The sequence below is a fragment of the Epargyreus clarus genome, unplaced genomic scaffold (genome assembly GCF_041222505.1).
Source record: "Epargyreus clarus isolate Ecla_fem2 unplaced genomic scaffold, WU_Ecla_fem_2.2 ptg000002l, whole genome shotgun sequence".
Classification (NCBI taxonomy): domain Eukaryota; kingdom Metazoa; phylum Arthropoda; class Insecta; order Lepidoptera; family Hesperiidae; genus Epargyreus; species Epargyreus clarus.
The window spans coordinates 7,038,465-7,061,934 of NW_027332210.1; the positions used below are offsets into that span (position 1 = coordinate 7,038,465).

The window sequence follows — 23,470 nt, forward strand, 5'->3', positions numbered from 1 at the left end:
CCGGACTGTTTTAAAAGTGATGTAATGTAGCGGTTGTTTGTGACTCCCACATTTAGACAAATTCAACGACACTTCATAAGTTACAAGTGTCAAGCCTAGGTTACTACCTAGGCTGTCCCTGTAGTACCGGGACCAGAAAGGACTACCATATCCCCTGCCTGTCGTAAGAGGCGACTATAAGGGACATGGACATGTACCACCCATGGACATCTTGTAACCATCCCCAGATAGATATCGATATTCCTACCTGAGGTCAACCACTGATGCGCCGCTACTCCTGAGGACTAAGCTGGAACGCCTCAAAAAAGTATGTCTCCCTTACCACACCCTTCAATCCAAAACACAACTGCGCTTATCGCTGCTGTTATGAGGCAGAAATAGGTCGCCGGAGTCGAACCACAAAGGGTTCTACCACCTTCAAAATCATCTATGTATGTATGTATGTGGTGAGCTCTGTTGTTAGATGTGAACAGTCCCCACAAGTGTGGTGTTGTATTATCGATATACGAGTAATTTGTCTTATGTGTGTGGTTTAGTAGTATTATTTGTAAGCATGGGCATATATGAGGCGGTATAATTAAGGGCAGTGCCGGATTTACCAGCAGGCTGAGTAGGCTTCAGCCTAGGGCGGCATATTTTTGGGGCGGCAAATTTGGGGACCGAATGCTTTTTTTTGCTAATTAGGAAGCTAGTTCGTTCATGCCTTAAACGTGTCATGAATTGGCGTGACGAGCAAAAAAAAAACACGGGAACCGTATCATGAGCCGGCGCGGCAAGCAAATAAAAAGGGAACCGTGTCACAAGCCAGCGTGACGAGCAAAAAAAAAACGGGAACCGTATCATAAGCCGGCGCGACGTACAAGATACAACGGGAACCAAAATACAACGGGAAACATGTTCTGAACCAACGTGGAAAAAAATCGTAAAATAAACGAGAAAAGAGAGAATTATATGGTGCTTGGGGATGGACGACAGAACCGCATTGGTTAGTATGTGGCGACCTCTGTTGTTAAATTGCGAAAAGTCTCCACAAATATTGTTGTAGTTTAATAATATTGATACATTTTTAATTTGTAAGCATATATCGATACCCTAATTCGTAAATCAGCCAACTCCACGTTTTGTCAAAATGTTTCTTTTTTATTTATTTTGATTTCGTTCAGCGCGATTTACTATCAAAATAAATAAAAAAACATTTTGACGAAAAATTGGAGTTGGCTGATTTGCGAATTAAGGTATCGATATGAGGATGGGGTAGAGTTTAAGGAGACCCCCAATCTTATAGAGGAGAAAAAAGAAAATATTCAAACAGAAATGATCTTAAGAAACAACCATAATATCTGTGACGTGTATTTCGAATTTTTTTTAAAAATCCAGAAATCAATTTATAAAACACTTGACAAGAAACATTTTTAACAAGATATTTGCAAAAAGTAACTGGGCTCGTCCGGGATTTGAACCCGGGACCTCTCGCACCCTAAGCGAAAATCATACCCCTAGACCAACGAGCCGGTTGAGAGCTAGACCAAAATTATACGTCATGTGTTATTTTGAAAAACATAAGGAGAGCATTGTTGCATAAAATGAAATAAGTAATGAAGTGACCCTTACTGACAAATTGGTTTAAATGCTTAGTAATATAACTGCATTATATTAATAGCAGTGATAGCCTAGTGGTTAAGGAACTCGGCCTCTCGATCGAGGGGTCCGAGGTTCAAATCCCAGGCACGCACCTCTGATATTTCGAAATTATGTGCGTATTAGAAATTAATTATCACCTGCTAAAACGGTGAAGGAAAACATCGTGAAAAATATCATCAAATCAAAAAAAAAATCTCATTATGAGAGGAGACCCGTGCCCAGCAGCGGGACAATAGTGGGTTGATGATGATAAAGGTTCGATCATGGCGCCACAGAGCCGCGAATGGATACGTTCCCGTGACGATACGCCGATCTCTCCTGTAAATATAAAATGTATATATAAATTGGAGAACAGAGAGAAAAGAGTGATATTTACTGTATTAAGTCTACCAAACCGCAAGCAGCGTCATAGCAGCACTGTCATAGCGTGAGTTTTAGTTTAATAATAATGTTATTTCCCTATAACTCAAATGTTCTGAAACATATCCATATATATATATATATATATATATATATATATATATATATATATATATATATATATATATATATATATATATATATATATATTACTATATAGGAGTAGTAGACGAGCGTGCAGTCCACCTGATGGTAAGTGGCTACTGCCGCCCATGGACATCTGCAATCAACCCCAGATAAGATTAGATATTCCTACCTGAGGTCGGCCACAGATGCGCCGCTACCCCTGAGGACTAAGCTGGAACGCCTCGGGAAAGTATGTCTCCCTTACCACACCCTTCAAACCGGAACACAGCAGTGCCTAACACTGCTGTTATTAGGTAGAAATAGGTGTGGCGGTGGTGCCGCCGGAGTCGAACCACAAAGGGTTCCACCACCTTCAACATCTTCATAATGCCCTATTGTATAATGATTTTTTGGATTCCGTACTCAAAGGGTAAAACGGAACCCTCCGCTGTCTGTGTGTGTGTCACAGGGCTTTATCTTTTAAACCGTAATAGATAGACACTTGATTTTTTTACAGATGCATAATGGTGACCGCTATAACAACAAATACTAAAAAATAATAAAATAAATATAGTTCAAAAAACTAAAAAACACGCTTTTATGATAAAATCAACTAAAAAGTGGAAAATAATTTTCAATCTAGGAATCAATTAAGGAACAGTAAATAGTATAATTGTGGAAAAAGTATGGGCCGCTTTTCGAAAACTGGTAAATGGAGCACCCCATTAATTGATTCCTACATTGAAAGTTATTTTCTGCTTTTTAGTTGATTTTATGATAAAAGCGTGTATTTCAGTTTTTTAAACTATATTTTTTTGTTTATACGAACTGTTATTCATATTTTTTGTTTTATTTACCAACACTTTGTTATGTAGGGATAGTGTTGTTATGCACATCGAAAATACATTCCTAAGTCGTAGCAAATCAAAAACTATGGGATTAAACTTGGAATCAATTATTTTAATTTTGATTTTAGTTTAAATTTTGATTATCTACATCTGGTTGATTAAAACAAATTTAAAATCTTCACAGGTATATGTAATTTCGCTTGTGATCTGGTGTACCGTAGGACAAACAAGTGTAAAAACATAATTATAATATTCCTGCTCTTGAATTAAAATTCGTCGCACCTAATGCCTGCCATACACACTACGGTGCACCGGAAAGGGTTACCTGTTCAGGTATGCCTGCGCAGGTTCACCATACTCTGTGTGGGAATAGACCTGTGCAGTTGTTTGAACCTGTGCAGGCGACCGGCATAAGATTTAAAAAAAAAATCTATGACTATTACGCGGCAGTCCCAGATAGTCTTTTTAAAAAAAACATACTGCTGTCACTACTGGTTTAATGTCTTTAAAAACTACAGAGAACTTATCTCCTCACTTTTCTTTTATAATATTGAATGTAAATGTATCGCGGACGCGGATTAGGTGCAACTGCCGGCCACATGGTTGGGAGGCGTTATATATTAATTAGGAATGATGAGGTCGGCAGTATATTACTAGGGAATATTGAATATAACAGTACGTTGCGTCATTGTCTTCAATCGATGCCATCTCTACAGAACTGAACTCCGTACAGTATACCGGAAAGCCCCCATACACGCTCTCAACGTGCATATGACCTGTACCTTGTACAGGCAAAGCAGCGCAGGTGAACTGTCCGGTAAACTGTATGGGTTACATTACACGCCGCTCACACTATTATTCAAAACAAACACGGGAGCATGCAGATTGCACACGCAACTATTTTACCGGACGCCCTGATTACTTAAAATTCTATACAGAACTCAGGAAGTAACATCCACAACACGACACACGCTTGACCGGTTTGTGAGTCAGTAACAGTACCTAAGGACCGTTATCTACTTCAGTAACAACGTGTTTTTCGGCAAATTTACACGTGTTTGAGTGATAACAATGTTTATACTCGTGTTCATCGGATTGTTCTGTTTTATTTGTTATGTTTACAAATATTACTACGTTCCATCGTGTCCAAACGTTCCTAGTATACCTGATTTGTTGAAAACCGGTTTAATTATATTAAAATGTGATTTAAGAGGTAAGTAGGTCATATCGAGTGATAAAGCGTAAAAAATATATTATAATAGCCTCGCTGTTACAAATTTATCTGAAGTTCATTAACACCGTCTACAAACGTTTAATAAAACTTAAAAAATAATTGAAACATTCTATATGATCTCTTGTTTCGTATCGAGGTAAATAAATAAAAATAAGTACTGTAAGCTTAGTCTTAGAATGTTTTCGCTACGCTAAGAATATTTAAATTTTAAAGATCAATGTCAAATGTTTTTCGAGCCTATTACTTTTTGCAATTGCGTTTTTTATTAAGCATGTTGTTTTTTTCCAACAAAATGAATTGCTTATTCAACGTGTATTTATCTTCAATAATTATTATCTGTTACACTGTTTAATAAATTAAATAAACAAATATATTTTAGTTATAATACGTATCAAGATAGAAAAATGCCGACATAAAATTTCATGGTCATTCATAGATAAGTATAGATATCTCACCGCCTTATAATTGAAGAAAGACTGACACGGCTGACGAATGTGTCAGCCATTTAATGGCTGTCATGGTGTAATTTACGCGGAACAATGCCGACATGTGCAGTTAAGTGGTGCAAAAAAAAAAGAAAATCGAAAAAAAGTGCGTTTCATTCGTAAATGATCTAAAAACTACATTGTTTTAATATTTTTCAATCACGAAAATAGACGTTAGTGACAATTTCAATTGCCAAAACTGGTTACATTTTCATGTTAGAAGTGAGTAATCTTTACTAATCTATGTGGTCATTAATATCTTAAACCAATTATTGTCACACTGCTGGCCATGGCCATTTTTAATCAGAGATATTCTAAAACTTAATTTTAGAATATCTCTGATTAAAAAGTTTTCGTCTAGGGTTGCCACTAATGCGTATCGTGCGTCCTTTATTTTTGTTAATTGTATTATCGTAACGTTATGAAAATATGTATATCGTACGAAACGTACTTAAAATAAATGAATATTTATTTTTAATGTATTTTTTTATTACAGACCTTTTTAACCTTATAATAAACATTGGAATTTTTACGAATAAGAGTAACGGCGTCTCCAAAGCAAGATTAGGACCTATTCTTATATACTGTAAGTTGTCATTACATATTTAACCGTTTTTTTAATAATATTGGAGTACTGCCTACTGCCCATGGACGTCTATAATCAACCCCACATAGTATTAGATATTCCTATCTGAGATTGGCCACAGATGCGCCGCTACCCCTGAGGGCTAAGTTGAAATGCCTCGGATAAGTATCCCTTACGACACCTTTCAAATCAGGGGGGGCCTACTACCATTTCTTAAAACAATATTAGTTTAATCATACATTGAAATTTGGTACCACGGCCTTGTTAAAGTAGGATAGTTCTTATAATATTACAATAAGCAGTTTTGTATGTCGATCGAAAATATTCATTCTTTTTTTGCAGGAAATTTATTTTTTTAAGCAAAATATGACAACTTTAGTTGGTTTTATGCAATCAATAAACGAAACATGAATAATGGATTAAGTTTACATCGCTCGGCAGGAATAAAACAAAACTGTTTTAAGGAGGTCGTGGTACGAAACAAAATAATGTTGATGCAATATTGAAATGAAACTTTCTTGAACTATGATTGTTTTTAAAGATGGTGGGAGGGCCCCAGAACCTAACAGCGCTCAACCCTGCTCTTAACAGGCAGAAATATGAGGCGGTGGTGCCGCCTGAGTTGAACCACAGAGGGTTCGATAACATTTAAACCTTACCAGCTACATATTATATGTTTAAATGTGAATTTTCAGTTATATCAAATGCAGAAGACGCCTCCATAGTTTTAAGCCAATGTCTGGAAAAGATGTTCGTGTATGATTTTATTGCACCATACGTTGGGAAAGAAATGGTAGCGGCAAACGGTAAGTAATGTTTATTTATTTCATCATCACCGTCATCATCATCATCATCATTATCATCATCATCATCAACCTTTTAGTGCTCCACTGCTTGGCACGGGTCTCCTCTCAGAATAAGAAGGAATGGGCCGTAGTCCACCGCGCTGGCCAAGTGCGAATTTGTACACTTCACATACCTTTCAATACGTCTTTTTAAGATTTCTCAGGTATGTAGGTTTCCTCACGATGTTTACCTTCACCGTTTAAGCAAGTGATAATTAATTTCTAATATGCACAAAACTAGTAAAGTCAGAGGTGCGTGCCTGGGATTTGAACGTCGGATCCCTCGATAAAGAGATTGAGTCTTTTACTCACTATGCTATCACTGTGTTAATTTATTTGTTTTAATTAATTAGAACAGTTTTCCATTTATATACCAATTAATAAAAATAATTAAACTAATCACAAATAATTAACATTATTATAATAATAAAAAAGAATAAACTTAAAAGTAAAAAAATATATACGCCAATTCTCAATTTTAGAATAGAATAAAATTTATTTACTAGGTAGCACATCACCAATTAATTTCACAATATAGCACATATTCTGACACATATCTCATTTGTCCGCAAACAAAACTGCATTCGAGTGCATTGCCCAGGAGATCATTGACCTCGGTCAGTGTTCTAGATATGGGAGATTGTTTTTTATAATATAGGAGTAGCAGACGAGCATGCATTTCATCTGATGCGAAGTGGCTACTACCGCCCATGGACATCTGTAATGAGCCCCAGATAGGATTAGATATTCCTACCTGAGCTCGGCCACAGATGCGCCGCTACTCCTGAGGACTAAGCTGGAACGCCTCGAAAAAGTAAGTCTCCCTTACCACCTTCAAACCAGAACAAAGCAGTACTAAACACTGCTGTTATCAGGCAGAAATAGGTATGACGGTGATGCCGTCGGAGTCGAACAAACGGTTCTATCACCTACGAGATTGAGTATACATATGTACGTGAATAGCAAACAACTTGTGTATCCTACTCCGAAGGTAATATTGGGAACAAATAGGTATATTGCATAATTTATTATGTAAATCCGTCAATCATACCTCTTAAAATCCAAAACGTTGTACATACTTAGTGATTAAAGTATTATTTTCATCAATGTTTTTAAAATATTGATGGGGATTTCTCACATACTCGATTTGAGTGTCCATTCATATATTTTCATTACATCTCTGGTTAAATTATATAAAATGCTATTGTATAATAAATTTAGAATGTGCGCTAACTAATTCCCATTGTTCTTATTTGTTATTATACAAAATCTAATATAGCTAAGTGAAGACTTTTGATAAAAGTATTTTTTACCCGACTGCCAAGGAAGGGTTATGTTTTTCGCGCGTATCTTGCATGTTTGTCTTTCTTTATTTGATCCGATCTTACAAACGGCTGGATAAATTTCAACAGTTAAGGTGTCATTAAATTCGTCTCAATGACCCGAGTGTCCTTAGATAGGTGTTAGAAAAAAAAATCATAAGGGCGAATTTTGGGCGCGAAATAGTGACACATTTAAAAAAAAAAGTTAACGGAACCTATCGAGTGGGGTATCAAATGAAAGTAAATTAAACGTAGATTATAAAAACATATTTGTATATAAATAAAACAGCAAGATGACTGACTGACAGACTAATTAAATGACTTTTTCAGTTTTTAGAAATCAAACTACAGCCAAAACCGCTCAACTTAGAGTTCTGAAATTTTGCACAAAGGTTCACTATATAGCGTAAATAAGTACTAAGAAAGGCCTTTTGAAAATTCTACCCCTAAGAGGGTAAAATAGGGGAAAACGGTTTTTTTGAAATCCTTTAATTTTGAAGCAACTGCTACAAAATTTTGTATTTGGCTTTCTGGATAGGAACAAGGACACGCCTGTTTATCCCCATCCGAAAAATTAACCCCGTAGAGGGTAAAATAAGGGTTAAAAGTTCATTTAAACAATCGTCAATTTTGAAGCAAACACTATGAAATTTTGTATTTAGCTTGTTGGATAAAAATAATGAAATTCTACCTAATACGAGGTAAAATAATGACTGGAACTTTAAATTACTGAAGTTATATATTTTATGGAGCGTAAATGGTGGATTGTTTTTGCGAAATAGTAACACGTTTTAAAAAAAAGGTAACTAAACTTATCGAGTAGGATATCAAAATAAAGGAACTTAAAAGAGATTACACATACGTTATATAATATACACATATGTATAACTCATCGAGATGACTGTCTGACTAAATGAGTAGTGTTGCTGTGATAAAGATCAACGCAAAGGGAAACCGCTGAACTTAAGAGTGCTGGAATTTTATTCATAGGTTCTTTATATAGCGTAAATGAACGCTACGAGGACAAAATAGGATAATATTGTTAGAACATATTTTGGTTTTGAAGCAGATACCTACTATGAAACTTTGTATTTGGCTTTCTGGATTAAAATAATAAAACGCCTATTTCTCCGTTTTTGGAAATTCTACTTAAGCTTTTATAGTGCAGTCGGGTTTTTTGATTTTTTAATTAATTACTTGTTTCATATTATATCCGCGCTAGCTCTTACTCAAAAACTTAACAATGAAAAATAAAATATTACTGCAAAAAAATAAATATTACAGGTTAAGCAAAATTTTACGCACAAAAATATAGTCATGACCTCCATAGCTATTGTCTTAATAAACGACAACAACTTATTAGTGTTTACAAATTAAATGCATTAATCCAAGGTTTTTGCTATTCGAAAATACAATATTCACAATGAATATCATAGCCGTTTGTTACCGAACAATTACATTGAGCAAATATCTAACGACAATTTTTTTCAGATTAATTTCTGAAAACTTTATTTTCATCAACACTCTTTGTCACAAATATTTTGTATAAATCTGTAAGGTTTTATCGATAAGTGACACAGCATCCCTATCGCTAAGGTACCTAAGGTACAACTTTTATTGGCACGAGAATTGTTACCGTCTCATATGTAACCATAAAAATACAGATACTATCATAATATATGTACGATTTTTTGCTTTATTTTAGCTGGTAAAAAACAGTTTTACAACTATTTGAATTTACAACTATTTTAAACAAAAAATTCATTATAATTCCATATTAAAACGTTAAATTTTCAAGACTTGTTATTTTTCCCGACTTGTAAGAGGGCAAAAGTTTATTGTACGTAAAAACATAAATAACATCTATTATTTACTATATAATATATAATAACATCTTTATCTACTTGTGTTTTACACACTAGTATAATGTATGTAATCGAACTAATTGTAAAATATATTTTGAACATTTTGTTCATACCATTGATATACTTCTAATTATCGATGGTTCATACACTATAAACAATATTGATCTTGGTTTGCCGCGGACCGCGTCTTACTGGGATAAAAATATGTGAAAAAGACACTGCAAAAGTGGAATAATCGGCCAAGTGCAAGTTGAACTCGCACACGGAGGGTTCCGTATCACGAAAATATTCATATTTTTTATTTTTATTAATTGTTATTATGGCACCCATTGAAGTAATTACATTGCGAAAATTTTAACTGTCTAGCTAGTACGGTTTAATATATAAAGTGGAAAACGTCAAAAAATGGCTGTTGCTTATACGGCGGCCCCCATTTATTTTCAACTTTTATTTTATTTTTAGTATGAGTATTGCTATAGCGGCCACTGACGGAAAGACGGTGGAGTCTTAGGAATATGGTTCTGTTAATAACCCTAAAATATATAGTTTAATCTAATCTATTTCATTTATTTCCCAATTCATTGTAACAAAGTCCAGGCAAATTAGGCAAATTAGGGCAAGATTCTCGGAATGAGAGATGGTCTATTCCGAGGTGAAACCCTTATTTGCCTGGACTATTATGCAAATATTTCCGAATACCTAGGTACCTACCTATCTATCATGTCCTTGTGTCACGCTGTCATAATTGGTCTGACCTCTGACAATGTCTTATAATTTTATTTTATCTTTGTTTCAAGATAATTATCTACTCGTATTTATCTATTACTTACATGAGAAACCAGACCTTTATCGTTTATTTTTGAGGTTCTGTACAGGTATTCCGTATTCCGTCAGGACTCCTCTGACTGTCCGTCTATCGGTCACTGGGCTCTATCTCATGAACTGTAGTAGATAGACACTTGATTTGTTTACAATGCATATATGAAGGTCGTAGAACCCTTTGTGGTTCGACTCCGGCGGCACCACCGCCACACCTATTTCTACCTAATAACTGCAGTGTTAGGCGCTGCTGTGTTCCGGTTTGAAGGGCGTGGTAAGGGAGACAGACTTTTCCGAGGCGTTCCAGCTTAGTCCTCAGGGGTAGCGGCGCATCTGTGGCCGACCTCAGGTAGGAATATCTAATCCTATCTGGGGTTGACTACAGATGTCCATGGGCGGCAGTAGCTACTTACCATCAGGTGGACTGCATGCTCGTCTGCTACTTCTATATTATAAAAAAAAAAAAAAAAAAAAAAACCAAGTCCAGGCAAATTAGGCAAATTAGGGCAAGATTCTCGGAATGAGAGATAGTCTATTCCGAGGTGAAACCATTATTTGCCTGGACTATTATGCAAATATTTCCGAATAGGTACCTACCTATCTTTCATGTCCTTGTGTCACGCTGTCATAATTGGTCTGACCTCGGTCAATGTCTTATAATTTTTATTTTATCTTTGTTTCAATATAATTATCTACTCGTATTTATCTATTACTTGCATGAGAAACCGGCTTATAATAAAATTATGTACGCTATTAAACACTAATTTCAGACCTTTATAGTTGATTTTTAGAGTTCCGTACCCAAAGGGTAAAAACGGAACTCTATTACTAAGACTCCTCGGACTGTCCGTCTATCCGTCTGTCACAAGACTCTATCTCTTGAAGTGTAATAGATAGATTATTTTTTTGCAATGCATATATGTATAACGTTAGCCACTTTATACATATACGCATACCACGTATATTACATACGTATTATACATATTTTTCAAACCCGTAAGTGATAAGGGTTGTTCAACCTTAACATTTTTTTTATTTATATGGCAACACAACGTTTTCCGGGTCAGCTAGTATAATATAATGATGGACCCGCGTGGCGGAGCGGTCACCATACCGGTATGACACGCAAAGGGTTCCGGGTTCGATCCTCGGCCAAACATTAATGATGAATTTAAGTATATGTCCTGGGTGTTTGTGTATCCGTCTTCGTGTGTTCACTCACGACACAGAAATCCTATGTGGGGCTACGAGGGTAGAAAGCGTTCTTTTTCTGGTTCACAACAAAATAATAAGGCAAAAGTAAATGGGGCATGGGTACTGCAATCGAATCTATGATTTTACGACCCTTGGTTAAACTAACACCTTGAAACGCTGGTTGTGGTGGGCAAAGTAGACGGGAGAAGACCTAGAGGCCGATCACCAAGCCGATGGTCTGTCTCCATAAAATAAATTATGGGACTTCCAACAACAACTGCCAGACAAGCTGAAGACAAGGTATGGAAGCAGCTCATCAGAAAGAAAAGGACACGGACAATCAGAAATAAAGAAAAGGACGGAGAAGAGTTAAACTAGAGTTTTGTTAAGATTTCTTTTTTCCAGCGGAGGTCTTCAAGAAGAACAGACGAGTGTTGGAGCCGGCGTTCAAACCAAACATCCTGAATGCATTCATCGACGTTTTCAACGAACAAGCAACACGATTTGTTGAGAAGTTGTCAAAGAAGTCAGATATTGGGTACGTTGACATCGTGCCTGATATTACAAGAGTCACTCTGGAGGCTGTTTGCCGTAAGTATAACTTGCTAGCAGTAAAATGAAATCAAGTTCGTAGAATGTACTGTGGTTCGTTCTGGGGCCATCAACGCCGCACCTATTTCTGCCTAATAACAGCAGTGTTAGGCGCTGCTGTGTTTTGGTTTGAAGGGTGTGGTAAGGAGACATACTCGACCAAGGCTTCCAGCTAAGTCCTCAGGTGTAGCGGCGCATCTGTGGCTGACCTCGGGTAGGAATCGTACCTTATTTGGTGTTGATTACAGAAGTCCATGGGTGGCAGTAGCCATTTACCATCAGGTGGACTGTATGCTCGTTTGCTACACCTATATCATAAAAATATTATCCTAATAATAATTTACCTACATCCAGTTATCTCTTTGTAACAATTTTATTAGAAATTCCAATAAAATTCTAATAAAATCTATCTAATCTACTAATATTATATTTAAAATATTAAAAAATAACAATAATTTGTATTAAAAACTGTTGTATTTCTTGTTAAAACCTTTTATTATTACAGAAACATCAATGGGGTTGAACATAAACGGCGAAGACCTCGCAAGCAACCAATACGTAGATGAAGTTCATAAGGTTCTTGACACACTTACAACAAGATTCCAAAAACCATGGTTGATCCCAGACTTTATATACAAATACAGCAGTCTGAAGAAGGAGCAGGATGAAGCCTTGAATGTTGTTTGGAAATTATCGGCAGATGTAAGTACTTTTTTTTTGTTAACGAGGGGGAAACCTTCAAAAGGTACCCGGTGCCGTGGGAGCGATACAGTGTTATGTGGGACTCTTACCGCACTAAAACCCCTCCGGTGGCCGTCCTCGGCGCTGCGTAGAGGACTACGAGATCTCCAACGGAACGCACCCGAATTCCTCTTAGGGCGTTGCCCCGTCGGGCTCCGCCCAGGTGAGCATGCCGCTCGCCACACCGTCTGGTGTGCACGACGGTATGCAACCACATATACCACCGTCCTTCCCAGGGTCGCTGGCCAGGCGGAGATGTAAGTACCTATCTAGCACAAGTACGTTTCGACCGGGGCGGTATCACCTGCACACTTTTTCTAGTGTAATGTAGTTCTCGCATTTCGGTAGCTGTAATATCTAATATCTAACCCTATCTGGGGTTGATTACAGATGTCCATGGGCGGCAGTAGCCATACCATCAGGTGGACTGCATGCTGGTAGCAGACCAGACCTATATTATATACAAAAAAAAAAAGATCACAGCATCGGCTTCAGATGGCGCCCCCATTTTATATGGAGTTGGTTACAATATATATATGGGCGGCAGAGCCCACTTGCCTTCAGGTGGACTGCATGGTCGTATACCACCTGAATCTTATAAGAAATTCGAAAGGACAATTATTAAAAAGAAATATTTCTTTCCAGATGGTTGCACAGAGGAAAAGTGAACACCTGAACAGATTAAAGAAAAACGAACCTTTTAATTATGAAGGTAGGTGGGTATATTTTCTTACTGATAGCCAGTAGAAAAAATCCACGTATGTAGTACCATTTGCGTCCGTTATTAAAAATCAATCTATCTAATGTTTTTCCTATCAAAGATCAATAATTAATGCCTACAAAAAATCGTCATAAATTAATATGTGAACAATTTATATATTTTTAAATATTATTAAATATTCTTGTAGCGTGTCCCTTATTTAGTCTATAAAACACAACTTGACAAAATATCTTCTTATAAAATAAATGTAGGTTAAATATGTTCAATGTGAAACCGGAGTCTGACCACCAATGCGTTGCCACTTTAAAGACTTCAGATGTAAGTCATCTGGCATCCATACCTTTCCACCGAAACACGAAACTGTTTCACGCTAGAGATGTTGAAAAATATTCGATTTTTATTTTAATCAATTATTATTTTCTTATAATCGATTTTTACAGTAATATTAATAGATTTTTAATAAATGTTGACTTTTGAATTGGTTATTTTTTTATTCGTATAATTTTATTTGATTTTTAATCTGATAAATTGTTAATATAAATCCTTTAGGTTTATTATTGGAATAAGAAAAACATGTTGTTTATTATTTAATACAAAATAACACTTTTTTTAAATTAAAATCGATTTTTGACAAATCGATTAATTTTGAATAAAGAAAAATCGATTTTTATTTCATCTATTTTTTCCTTTAAAGTCACATTGCTATTTCACGTTAAAAATAATGGTGGTGATATCTCCTTTAAATAACTATTTCCATTCCAGAAAGAAAATTCAAAAGCTTCATAGAAATTATATTAGAGAACAGTATTACTGAAGATGAAGTCAGGTACACTGATATACAATTGAGACACATCGTGGATAATCTCTTGTTGGCTGGATTTGATACAAGCAGCTTTGAATTTCTGTACACATTGATATGCTTGGGCACATATCCTGATATTCAGGAGAAGGTTTACCAAGAGTAAGTTCTTTTAGAAATAAAAACTTTAATATAGATTGACATAATATATATTTTGAACCCTCTGTTTGACTCCAGTGGCACTACCACTACACCTATTTGCCTAATAACAGCAGTTTTTAGTGCTGCTATGTTCTGCTTTAAAGGGTGTAAGGGAGACATTTTAGAGGCATTCCAGCTTAGTCGTCAGGGGTTGATTACAGATGTCCATGGGCGGCATAAGCCACTTACTATCAGGTGGTCTGCATGCTCGTCTGCTACTCCTATATTATTTAGAAAAAAACGTTAAACGACGCACATTAAACTAAATATTTAAAATAAAACTGGATATTTTTAATTTTGTAGAATCAAAGAAGTGATTGGAGATAGGGAAAGGATAGACAAAGATGATTTACTAGAGCTTAAATATTTGGACGCGGTTTTAAAGGAGACTTTAAGGCTCTATCCAATTGGGCCTGTTATAGCACGACAGGCTGATAGAGATGTTCAATTAAGTGAGTATATACTGCATAACAACATTTATAATTTGTACAACAAAACAAAACTAAATACATATTAATAATGGTGAAACTGCAATTAGAGTAGGTCGGAACTACTCTTAATCGGTAGGTAATAAGAACCTATCTACGAATTGTAGATCTTTGCTTTTTCAAAGTTGTGCGTTTTAGAAATCAATCATGACTGCGAGGAAATGGACATGATCGAATGTTTTTTAAAAAGTTCTAAAGTATGAAGAATTTGTCATTCACACTTGACCAGCGCGGTGGACTATGGCCTAGAACAACCTTTTACTGACAGGACCCGTGCCCAGCAGTGGGACAATCGGTCAATCTTATTTTTTCAAAAGGAATTTATGCATTGATTTTATAGACTTCTATCTAAAAAATAACACTTGAATAAAGAATAAGACCCACATTTACGTACGAGTATATCAAATATTAGTTACATTAATACTTTTACATTAATTTCGTGCTTTACCCTTCTAGGAGATAACAAAACGATATCAAAAGGCAGCTCCATTGTGGTCCACGTGTGGTCCCTCAACCGGAACCCGTTGTACTGGGGACCTGATGCTGAGGAGTTCAGGCCAGAGAGATGGCTCTCCTCAGACACATTGCCCCAACACCCGGCTGCGTTCGCTACCTTTGTTCCTGGGAGACGAACTTGCACTGGTATTAACCTTCATTTATACTTCTTTTACTTTTTGAAAAAAATCCAGCACCGACCATAGATAAATAAAGATACTTCGCCGCCTTGAAATTGAATGAAGCCACAAACGGCTGTCAGTTTTTTTTTAATTCTTATCAAATAAAAAAACATTTTTTGGGAAAATTTACGAATAAATAACTAATAATGCGAAATTTACATAATAAATAAATATTTCAAATATTTTAGGGACATTTTAGTACGGAGACGTGGCAAAACTTTTTTACGCAACTATTTCAATTGTCAAAACTAGTTACTACTATTAGCTACTATTTTCTTGTTAGGAGTGAGTAATCTTTACTAATCTATGGCACCGACATGATTCGACACCATAAAGGGGTAGTAAATGCTATAAGTTTTGTAGAAAGGGCTACAAAGTAATTTTATGTATTTTATTGTTAGGATATTGTGTCATATTATTTGCCATTTTTTTTTTGTATCGTAAGTTTCTGCTGGAACTATTGCAGCACGCCTCTCCAACGCTGATGTTTTCGAACCACCCATTAGGCCTCTGACAAGTAGTTCGATATAATAGCATAGTAACATTAAATAAACATTGTGTAATTATATAAGGACAAGTTCTGATATGGCCGTCGCCATGGTTGAGCTTCGTATGACGTCATGTCTTAATTAATAAAACAACTAACGTACGGGGCGCGTAGTCAAGTTTGTTTATTATACTATACTAGTAGCGCCCGCGGCTTCGCACGCGTTTTATAAAAATAACATGATATACATACAATTGAAACTTTTACCTTCATTGGAATGTCAGTGGCGCCATCTGTCGTAAATTGCTCGTACAACTCTTTAAAAATCTTAAAGAAATCTTCATGGACACAACAACTTTGCCAAAGGTCATCATCACATGATCAAATGTATAATTTACGATTCTATAATGGACATACAGACAAACATTATTTTTATATATATAGATAGATACGTCACAACTCCCAATGTCACGTGATCGATTATTTTAGCACGTTTCATTCAATGTAAAAAAATATGTCATAAAACGAACAGCAATCTAATATTATTAGAAGCTAAATATTATTTAGATTGAAAACATTAAAAAAAATGATTCAATATAGGGTGTAAAATCAAGATTTTTAAATTATGTAACACACGAAAATTTACAGGATAATCTTCCAGACTCTAACGGCTTAAGGACGGAAGGGGCGGACCACCCCGGGCCTCTAATCTAAACACAATTGCTAAAATAAGGTCGTCAGAACCAAACAATCTATGAAATGTGTATCACTTAGCTAAAAAAAACGGTCACCGAATCACAGACGAATATTTCTATGACACATTTGTCATTTTGTAAAATCAAATAAACTTTTTACACTTTTGGGGGCCTCCATTGAACTTTCCGCCGCGGGCCTTAGTCAGCCACTGCTTCCTTTATTATCCTTATCTTTTTTGTTACAGGTAAAGCATACGCAATGACATTTATAAAGATTCTTCTGGCTCGCACCTGCCAGAACTACCGCTTTACGGCTGACTGCAGCAAACTGGAATTCCGGGCCGATATCATGCTGAAGCCTATAGGAGGCTACTTCGTGAAGTGCTACAAACGGTGACGGTATTACAAGCCTGTTTTATAGGTTGAGAAGATATAATATAAGTATGAAGTTACCTTTATTGGGCCGTATCGTAGAGAATTCAAAAATGAAATTTTAAAGATTGTTGAGGAAGTTGAAATATTAAAAATATATTTATTAAATGAACGAATTTTGTAACGGTCGTCATAGTTACCTATTTACAATTATTATTAAGATTTTTTTTATAAAAATGAAAAGAAAAAAGGTGGGGAAAATGCTAAATGTATGTAATTTAGCCGTTTTCAATATAGTTGTTGTAAGAAAAAAAATGTCGTCATGTTTACACTTGATGTTTACATTTATACAAAAATTTTCATAAAACATTATAACTATTTTTTAAATAATTTAAGGTATTTCTAAGGTATTAAAAATTTTATTTAAAATTTTATAAAAGAAAGATGATGTTCACAATACCTTTATTTCATGAAACACATTCAGTATTTTATACAGATGTACGCGTTGAATAACAAAACTCATAACTGCCGAGCATATAAAAACAATAAATTGTCCATTTAATTAAAATATTTCATAATTCCGAATATTATTATTAAAACAAATAACTTATTTACAAAAATGTTTGAATACTGAATTTGATTTATTTTAGGTTTTTATAAATAACAATAATAAATTAAATTCTAAATCTAAATAAATAAAAATATATATTATTTTGTTCTCGGCAGGTAACTGTTCAATGCAAAAATATTGGAAATGAACATTATTATAACACCTAAAAGTATATTGTTCGCAAAAATAAAGTTTAACAATAATTTATTTCCGTTCTCACAACGAAATCTCAATTAATTTAATATGCAACAGATTTATTAAATGTTAGAGAGTTAACAAGAATCTTTGGAATCGTAATATTAATTTCTAATTTGATCCTACTGAAATTTAAACCTCAAGCCTTATAAATGAGAAAAGAGAAAAAGGGTGAACATACATACATATATGTAACAGAAATTTTAAGTAGTGAAGTTCTAATAATTTCAAATTAATACATAAAATAATTGCACTCGACGACGGTGCGGAACCACTACAAATATTTTTTCCGTATAACATCAGTATATAACATTGCTTTGGTGTAGTTTAAAGGAGTAGAAGGTACTAACGAGGTAACTAGGCGTTCCAACTTAGTCCTCTAGGGTCCTCAGTACAACAATTTTATTTGAAGTTCATTACTAACGTCGTTAGGTGGCTCATAGACCACTATCTATTAATTGATCTGGATAGCAATAAAGAAAGTCATAGGAAAGAGATTATCAAGCAAGTATTTACATAACAATCATTTATAAGGCCCACTATTTAAATTTCCAAAAAGATAATTTTACAACAGTTCGAGTGAAGATAAAATAGAAAATTGAGGTTAATTTCGAAAGTATACAGTCACAATACAACATTATTCTACAGTATAGTCTATTTCACAACATCTGGAACCTAAGACCGCTTTTAAAGTCAATTGGACTATATGTTAAAGAAATTTTGAGTAACTCCATAAACAATCCCGAAGAGAAATATATAAAATATATTTCGATGATTTTATTATAAAATATCCCACTCCTTTTATAAAAAAAAACTGAAATTAAAAACAATGAAATAACATGAAGTTTGAATCTTTACACCTTAATACATTAAAAATGTTCTTAAATATGAAGAACAATTTTATAGATTAATTTATATATAATTGTTCTTAAACATATAGCCCACTTGCGTACATAACGCGATCTCTAATCTATAATAACAACAGTAAAAATTGCACAGTTCGACATTTACTCTCCAAGAGGCTTCCATTACTTGCCCAAAATAATCGCACAAATTATCATAACATTGCCATTCTAAAGAGAGGCTCCGATAGCTTAAATAATGAAGAACGAATTGTTCAAGGGGCATACAATATACCGCATTTTCACATATGTAATACAATCACGAATTTATTTACATTAACACGGAAGAACATAAAATCTGTTGACTGGAATAGGACAATATAAAGTCGTTTTTAAGAAATGTTATGACTACATCACAATATATTGTATGCCCGAATATTAACATCATACAAAAATAGTGTCTATGTACAGCACTAAATAAAAACAATCAATAGATAATTCTTTAGCATTAAATATTGCACAATTATGGCTTCATAAGCGAAGTGGACGTAACGATTACCGTGCGATAATAATAGACTTGATAAAATTAAATCGACTAGCATCATAATACTTTCAACGTAAGATAAATTACATAAAATATTTAAAACTCCAAACTCAGGTTTAAACGTCTTAACTTAAATAGATACACCATACCTTCCTTCAGGCCAAGAGACGAATATTCTATTTTAAAAGTAAACGAGTTGGTCAAGTGTCTTCTTAGGCCACCGACGATTCTATAATAGTCATAGAAATAGTAACTTTTATTAGGCTTCTCGTGTTGTTACTTAACTTTGTTCTTGTTTAGATTTATTTGTTCTTCAATAAAATATGAATATGCTTGTACGGGTAATGCAAATGTATTGGCGAAGTTAGTTCCGCAATTTTTAATTTAATATTTACAAGCTGACACTTTATTTCTTTTTACACGTTTTTCCTTGATCGATTTGTGTTATCATTTTATTGTTATACAGTGTTCTTCTTCATATTTATAATAAAGAGAATATAGTTTAGATTTTATTGTTCTTTATATTATTTTGTAATCATTAATTTTCAATTACACGTCATTTTTTTCAAATCAATGGCTGTTTTGAACTGTCAATAGTTTTAAAATAGAATCTCGTGAAGTAACACTAGATCACAGTCTATATTATATACATTAATAAGATAAACATTTACCTAAAGTTGTTTTACAGGAAACGTTAGAGCGTCAAAACGACGCATAGATTAAAATACTACAATTAAAGTTATGTATTCTAAAAGTGATTGATCAGAATTATTGAAATAATAATTTCGCAAGAGAATTTAGGACTTTCCAAGAAATCTAAGCGTATTCTACCATCTTAAAGTAGTTAGACTCTAAAGCTCTGCGAATTGCTCTAAGCAATTTGATTTTTTCAAATCCATTGACTCACAATAGATGGCCAATGAACTACGGGTACATTGATTCTAGTTCGACTACAATCAAACAAGATTTATAAAGACAATGCATACAATGTATAAGTAATCTCATCAGTAAAGACGAAGACCCAAGAAGTTGCTATTATCTTATTTTACATTTCCAAGATTGATCAATAATTCTGTTCAATCATATTTCGTCGTTCACGGAAAGTGAAACTGGCAGCAGCGCAGTACAGTGGCGCAATGGAATCACATGCACTCATATAGTACCTAGTCGATGGACTTGGACGGTTTCACTCTGTCCTGTTTGTCTGTACTGCTTTGGCTGCTCCTGAAATGTATAAAACATACATGTAGGTTCGAATAAAATTTGACAATCGCAAACGCATACAATCGTGATTAAGTTGCAATACTTAAATCAGCATGATTTTTTTTATACTTAAATATATTAAGATTTGCCAGTTGGAAGCATTTCTTTTTCATGTTTAATAAGTGGCTGTAAAAGTTTTAATAAATAATGTAGGTAAGGAGTGTTTTCTACGATTTAATAAAAAACAAAAATTTTAATTAAATTTAGGTACGTATATATAATATAATAAAGTATGTGAAAATCTATTATTAACTTACCAGTTGAAACTTAACCGTCACAACATATGGCACAACCTGCAACAACCAGAATAAAATAATTAATGAAAATGAACAAAAAAATTAAAACAGCGCCATCTGTGCGTAAATGGCTATTTTTAATAATAACCGTAAAAAGTTTTTAAAAAATATTACTTTTCAAAAATTGTTTATTTAATATGTACATACATTTATATTATAGAAGACAGTAAAAACTATCAGAGATGTTAAACAACTCAACCCCAAGTAAGACAAGATTTCCACCTGAGGTAAGTTACAGATGCGTTCTACTTGCTACCTCTGAGGACTAAGTTAAAACAATATCAATGTTTTTTTTTTTATATAATATAAGAGTAGCAGACGAGCATGCAGTCCACCTGATGGTAAGTGGCTACTGCCGCCCATGGACATTTGTAATCAACCCCAGATAGGATTAAATATTCTTACCTGAGGTCGGCCACAGATGCGCCGCTAGCTCTGAGGACTAAGCTGGAACGCCTCGGAAAAGTCTGTCTCCCTTACAACACCCTTCAAAACGGAACACAACCGCGCCTAACACTGCTGTTATTAGGTAGAAATAGGTGTGGAAAAATGTGCAAAAAATATCCAAATCATTTTAGGTACTGAAGTGCAATTGCTTGTGGAATCTGTGGAACAATGCTCTATAATAGACATAATTGTTCCACAGCATGAAACAATTTTAAAAGTTTTAAAGTATTGTCCACCCACTGTCCCCTGTGCTTACCCGGACGCGGTTCCCGTCTTATGGAATCTGTGGAACAATGGTCTATAAAAGACATAATTGTTCAAGTCCAAAATAAAGCGTATGTTTTAAATTTAAAGTATACCCACCGGTCCATGTGCTAGAACCGACGCCTCAAGCTTATGGAATTCGTGGAACAATGTTCTATTATAGACATTATTGTTCCACTGTGTAAAACAATTTAAAAACTATTAAAGTATGTCACCCACCGTACCTTGTGCTTGTACGGGTGCGGTTCCTCAGTCTATTTGCAGTATAATAGACATAATTGTTCCACAGCAAAAAATGTTTTATGTAAGTACCCACTATGTCTTGTGATAGTGCGGATTCTTTTTCTGTCTTATGGGATAGGTGGGACCATGGTATGTAATGTACATAATTGTTCAATTCCAAATCTAGAAAAGCGCATGTTTTATAATTAAAGTATACCCACCGTCCCTTGTGCCTGTGCGGATTCTTTTTCTGTTTAAGGAATCGGTGGCACAATGTTCTATAATTGACATAATTGTACAACTCCAACTCCACTCTTAACTCCAAAAAGCGTATATTTTAAGTTTGAAGTATACTCACCGTCCCTTGTGCTTGTGCGAGCGCGGTTCCTCAGCGGGCGGGCTGCCGCCGCTCGGCGGCCGCTCGCGAACCGCTGCCGCTGCCGCTCCCGCTGCCACTCCCGCCCCCGCTCCCGCTCCCGCCCCCGCCGCCGCCGCCCCTGAACTGGCTGCGTACATTGACCTGCACCAAACTGCTCTTTCATTCCGATTATACAATTCATAACAAGTTGTAACATGTTTTGTTTATTTATTTGTTTGTTTTATTTTGGTCACTGTTTACTTTTGTACGGAATTGTTAAAGTTAAAGATTTGATAAGCGGCAATGCAATATGAGTGACTTTATCTTGCAAAAAATTGTAAGTATTTTTTTCTATATATCTTTAAATGAAGGATTTGGCAAAATATTTTGCAATCCGCCTGATGATAAGTTGTCGTCCATAGACTTCTGAAAAATGTCAATAGAAATAGAGTCCTACTTCGCAAGTCGCCCACAGATGCGTGTCTGCCACTAAGGACTAAGTTGGAACGCCTCGTATTGATATCTCTGTCATACCACGCCTTTTAAAAGCAGAATACGATAGTAGTGAAAACTGTTAAAAATAGATGTGGCCCATAAGATATGCAGCAGTGAATCTGTATATTTTTTCTTAAGTATATAAGTATATTCTTAAGTATATAACTATATTTTAATCTTTAATTGTATCAATTTACAAACCTGAATTTAGGTGGTTTGTTGCTCGCGTTGCCAGTTTTCCGTCGGAGCGAGTGGAAAGCGGTCTTCAGTGGTTTCTCAACCACCATGCTGCTCGATTCTGGGATGTTTTTGGACCGAGCGAACGTTGTTACTGTCAGTTGAACATCTTTTATGGGCTCGTTTGACGCTGAGGAACAATAAAATATAAAAAATTAAATTAAAGATATTTAATTATGTAGGATGACATGGTTTGTAAGCTTAATCATTATCATTAAAAAAATATTTGATATTTTTATGTTTCTACGTGGCACGAAATACAAATAGATGGACTCATTTTATTTTAGTAAGGGTAGATTTAGTGTTAAGGAAAGCAGTACAAAAATATTAGTGTGATTAGCGAATAAATAATCAATTTCGATGTGTAAGGTTTTATCCTTAAAAATCTAAAATAATTTGATACAAAGAAACAATAAACTCTAAATTATCAGTAAACTAATTATAAGCTTTTCCATGGTATAGTCCGCGCCAAACTGCTAGTCCGCTCTGAAGTTGTTGCGAGCAGGTGTAGTCATACAATTTCCTATGGCGACGCCATTCATTTCTATATTCAGAACGGACTAGCAGTTATACGCGGATTATATTATGGTATCCGCGACA

General features: G+C 34.9%; 1 protein-coding gene, 1 long non-coding RNA gene and 1 other non-coding gene across 3 annotated transcripts; 1 reads left to right on the plus strand and 2 right to left on the minus strand.

The window, feature by feature from the left end:
• Nucleotides 1-1,439: 1,439 nt before the first annotated feature.
• Nucleotides 1,440-1,511, minus strand: TRNAP-AGG (transfer RNA proline (anticodon AGG)). Its single transcript has one exon. It is a non-coding gene; the product is annotated as a tRNA-Pro (tRNA).
• A 2,464-nt stretch (nucleotides 1,512-3,975) lies between these two features.
• On the plus strand, nucleotides 3,976-17,405 carry LOC140746759 (cytochrome P450 4V2-like). The gene is made up of 10 exons (XM_073078859.1): nucleotides 3,976-4,188; nucleotides 5,191-5,280; nucleotides 5,976-6,086; nucleotides 11,731-11,916; nucleotides 12,422-12,618; nucleotides 13,303-13,369; nucleotides 14,141-14,339; nucleotides 14,682-14,830; nucleotides 15,323-15,508; nucleotides 16,971-17,405. The coding sequence occupies exons 1-10, from the start codon at nucleotides 4,047-4,049 to the stop codon at nucleotides 17,120-17,122; spliced, it is 1,479 nt and encodes a 492-aa protein (XP_072934960.1). The 5' UTR covers nucleotides 3,976-4,046; the 3' UTR covers nucleotides 17,123-17,405.
• A 137-nt stretch (nucleotides 17,406-17,542) lies between these two features.
• Nucleotides 17,543-22,260, minus strand: LOC140746855 (uncharacterized). The gene is made up of 3 exons (XR_012102826.1): nucleotides 22,139-22,260; nucleotides 20,809-20,844; nucleotides 17,543-20,512 (listed from the first exon to the last, which is right to left on the minus strand). It is a non-coding gene; the product is annotated as an uncharacterized LOC140746855 (long non-coding RNA).
• Between the last annotated feature and the right edge of the window lie 1,210 nt (nucleotides 22,261-23,470).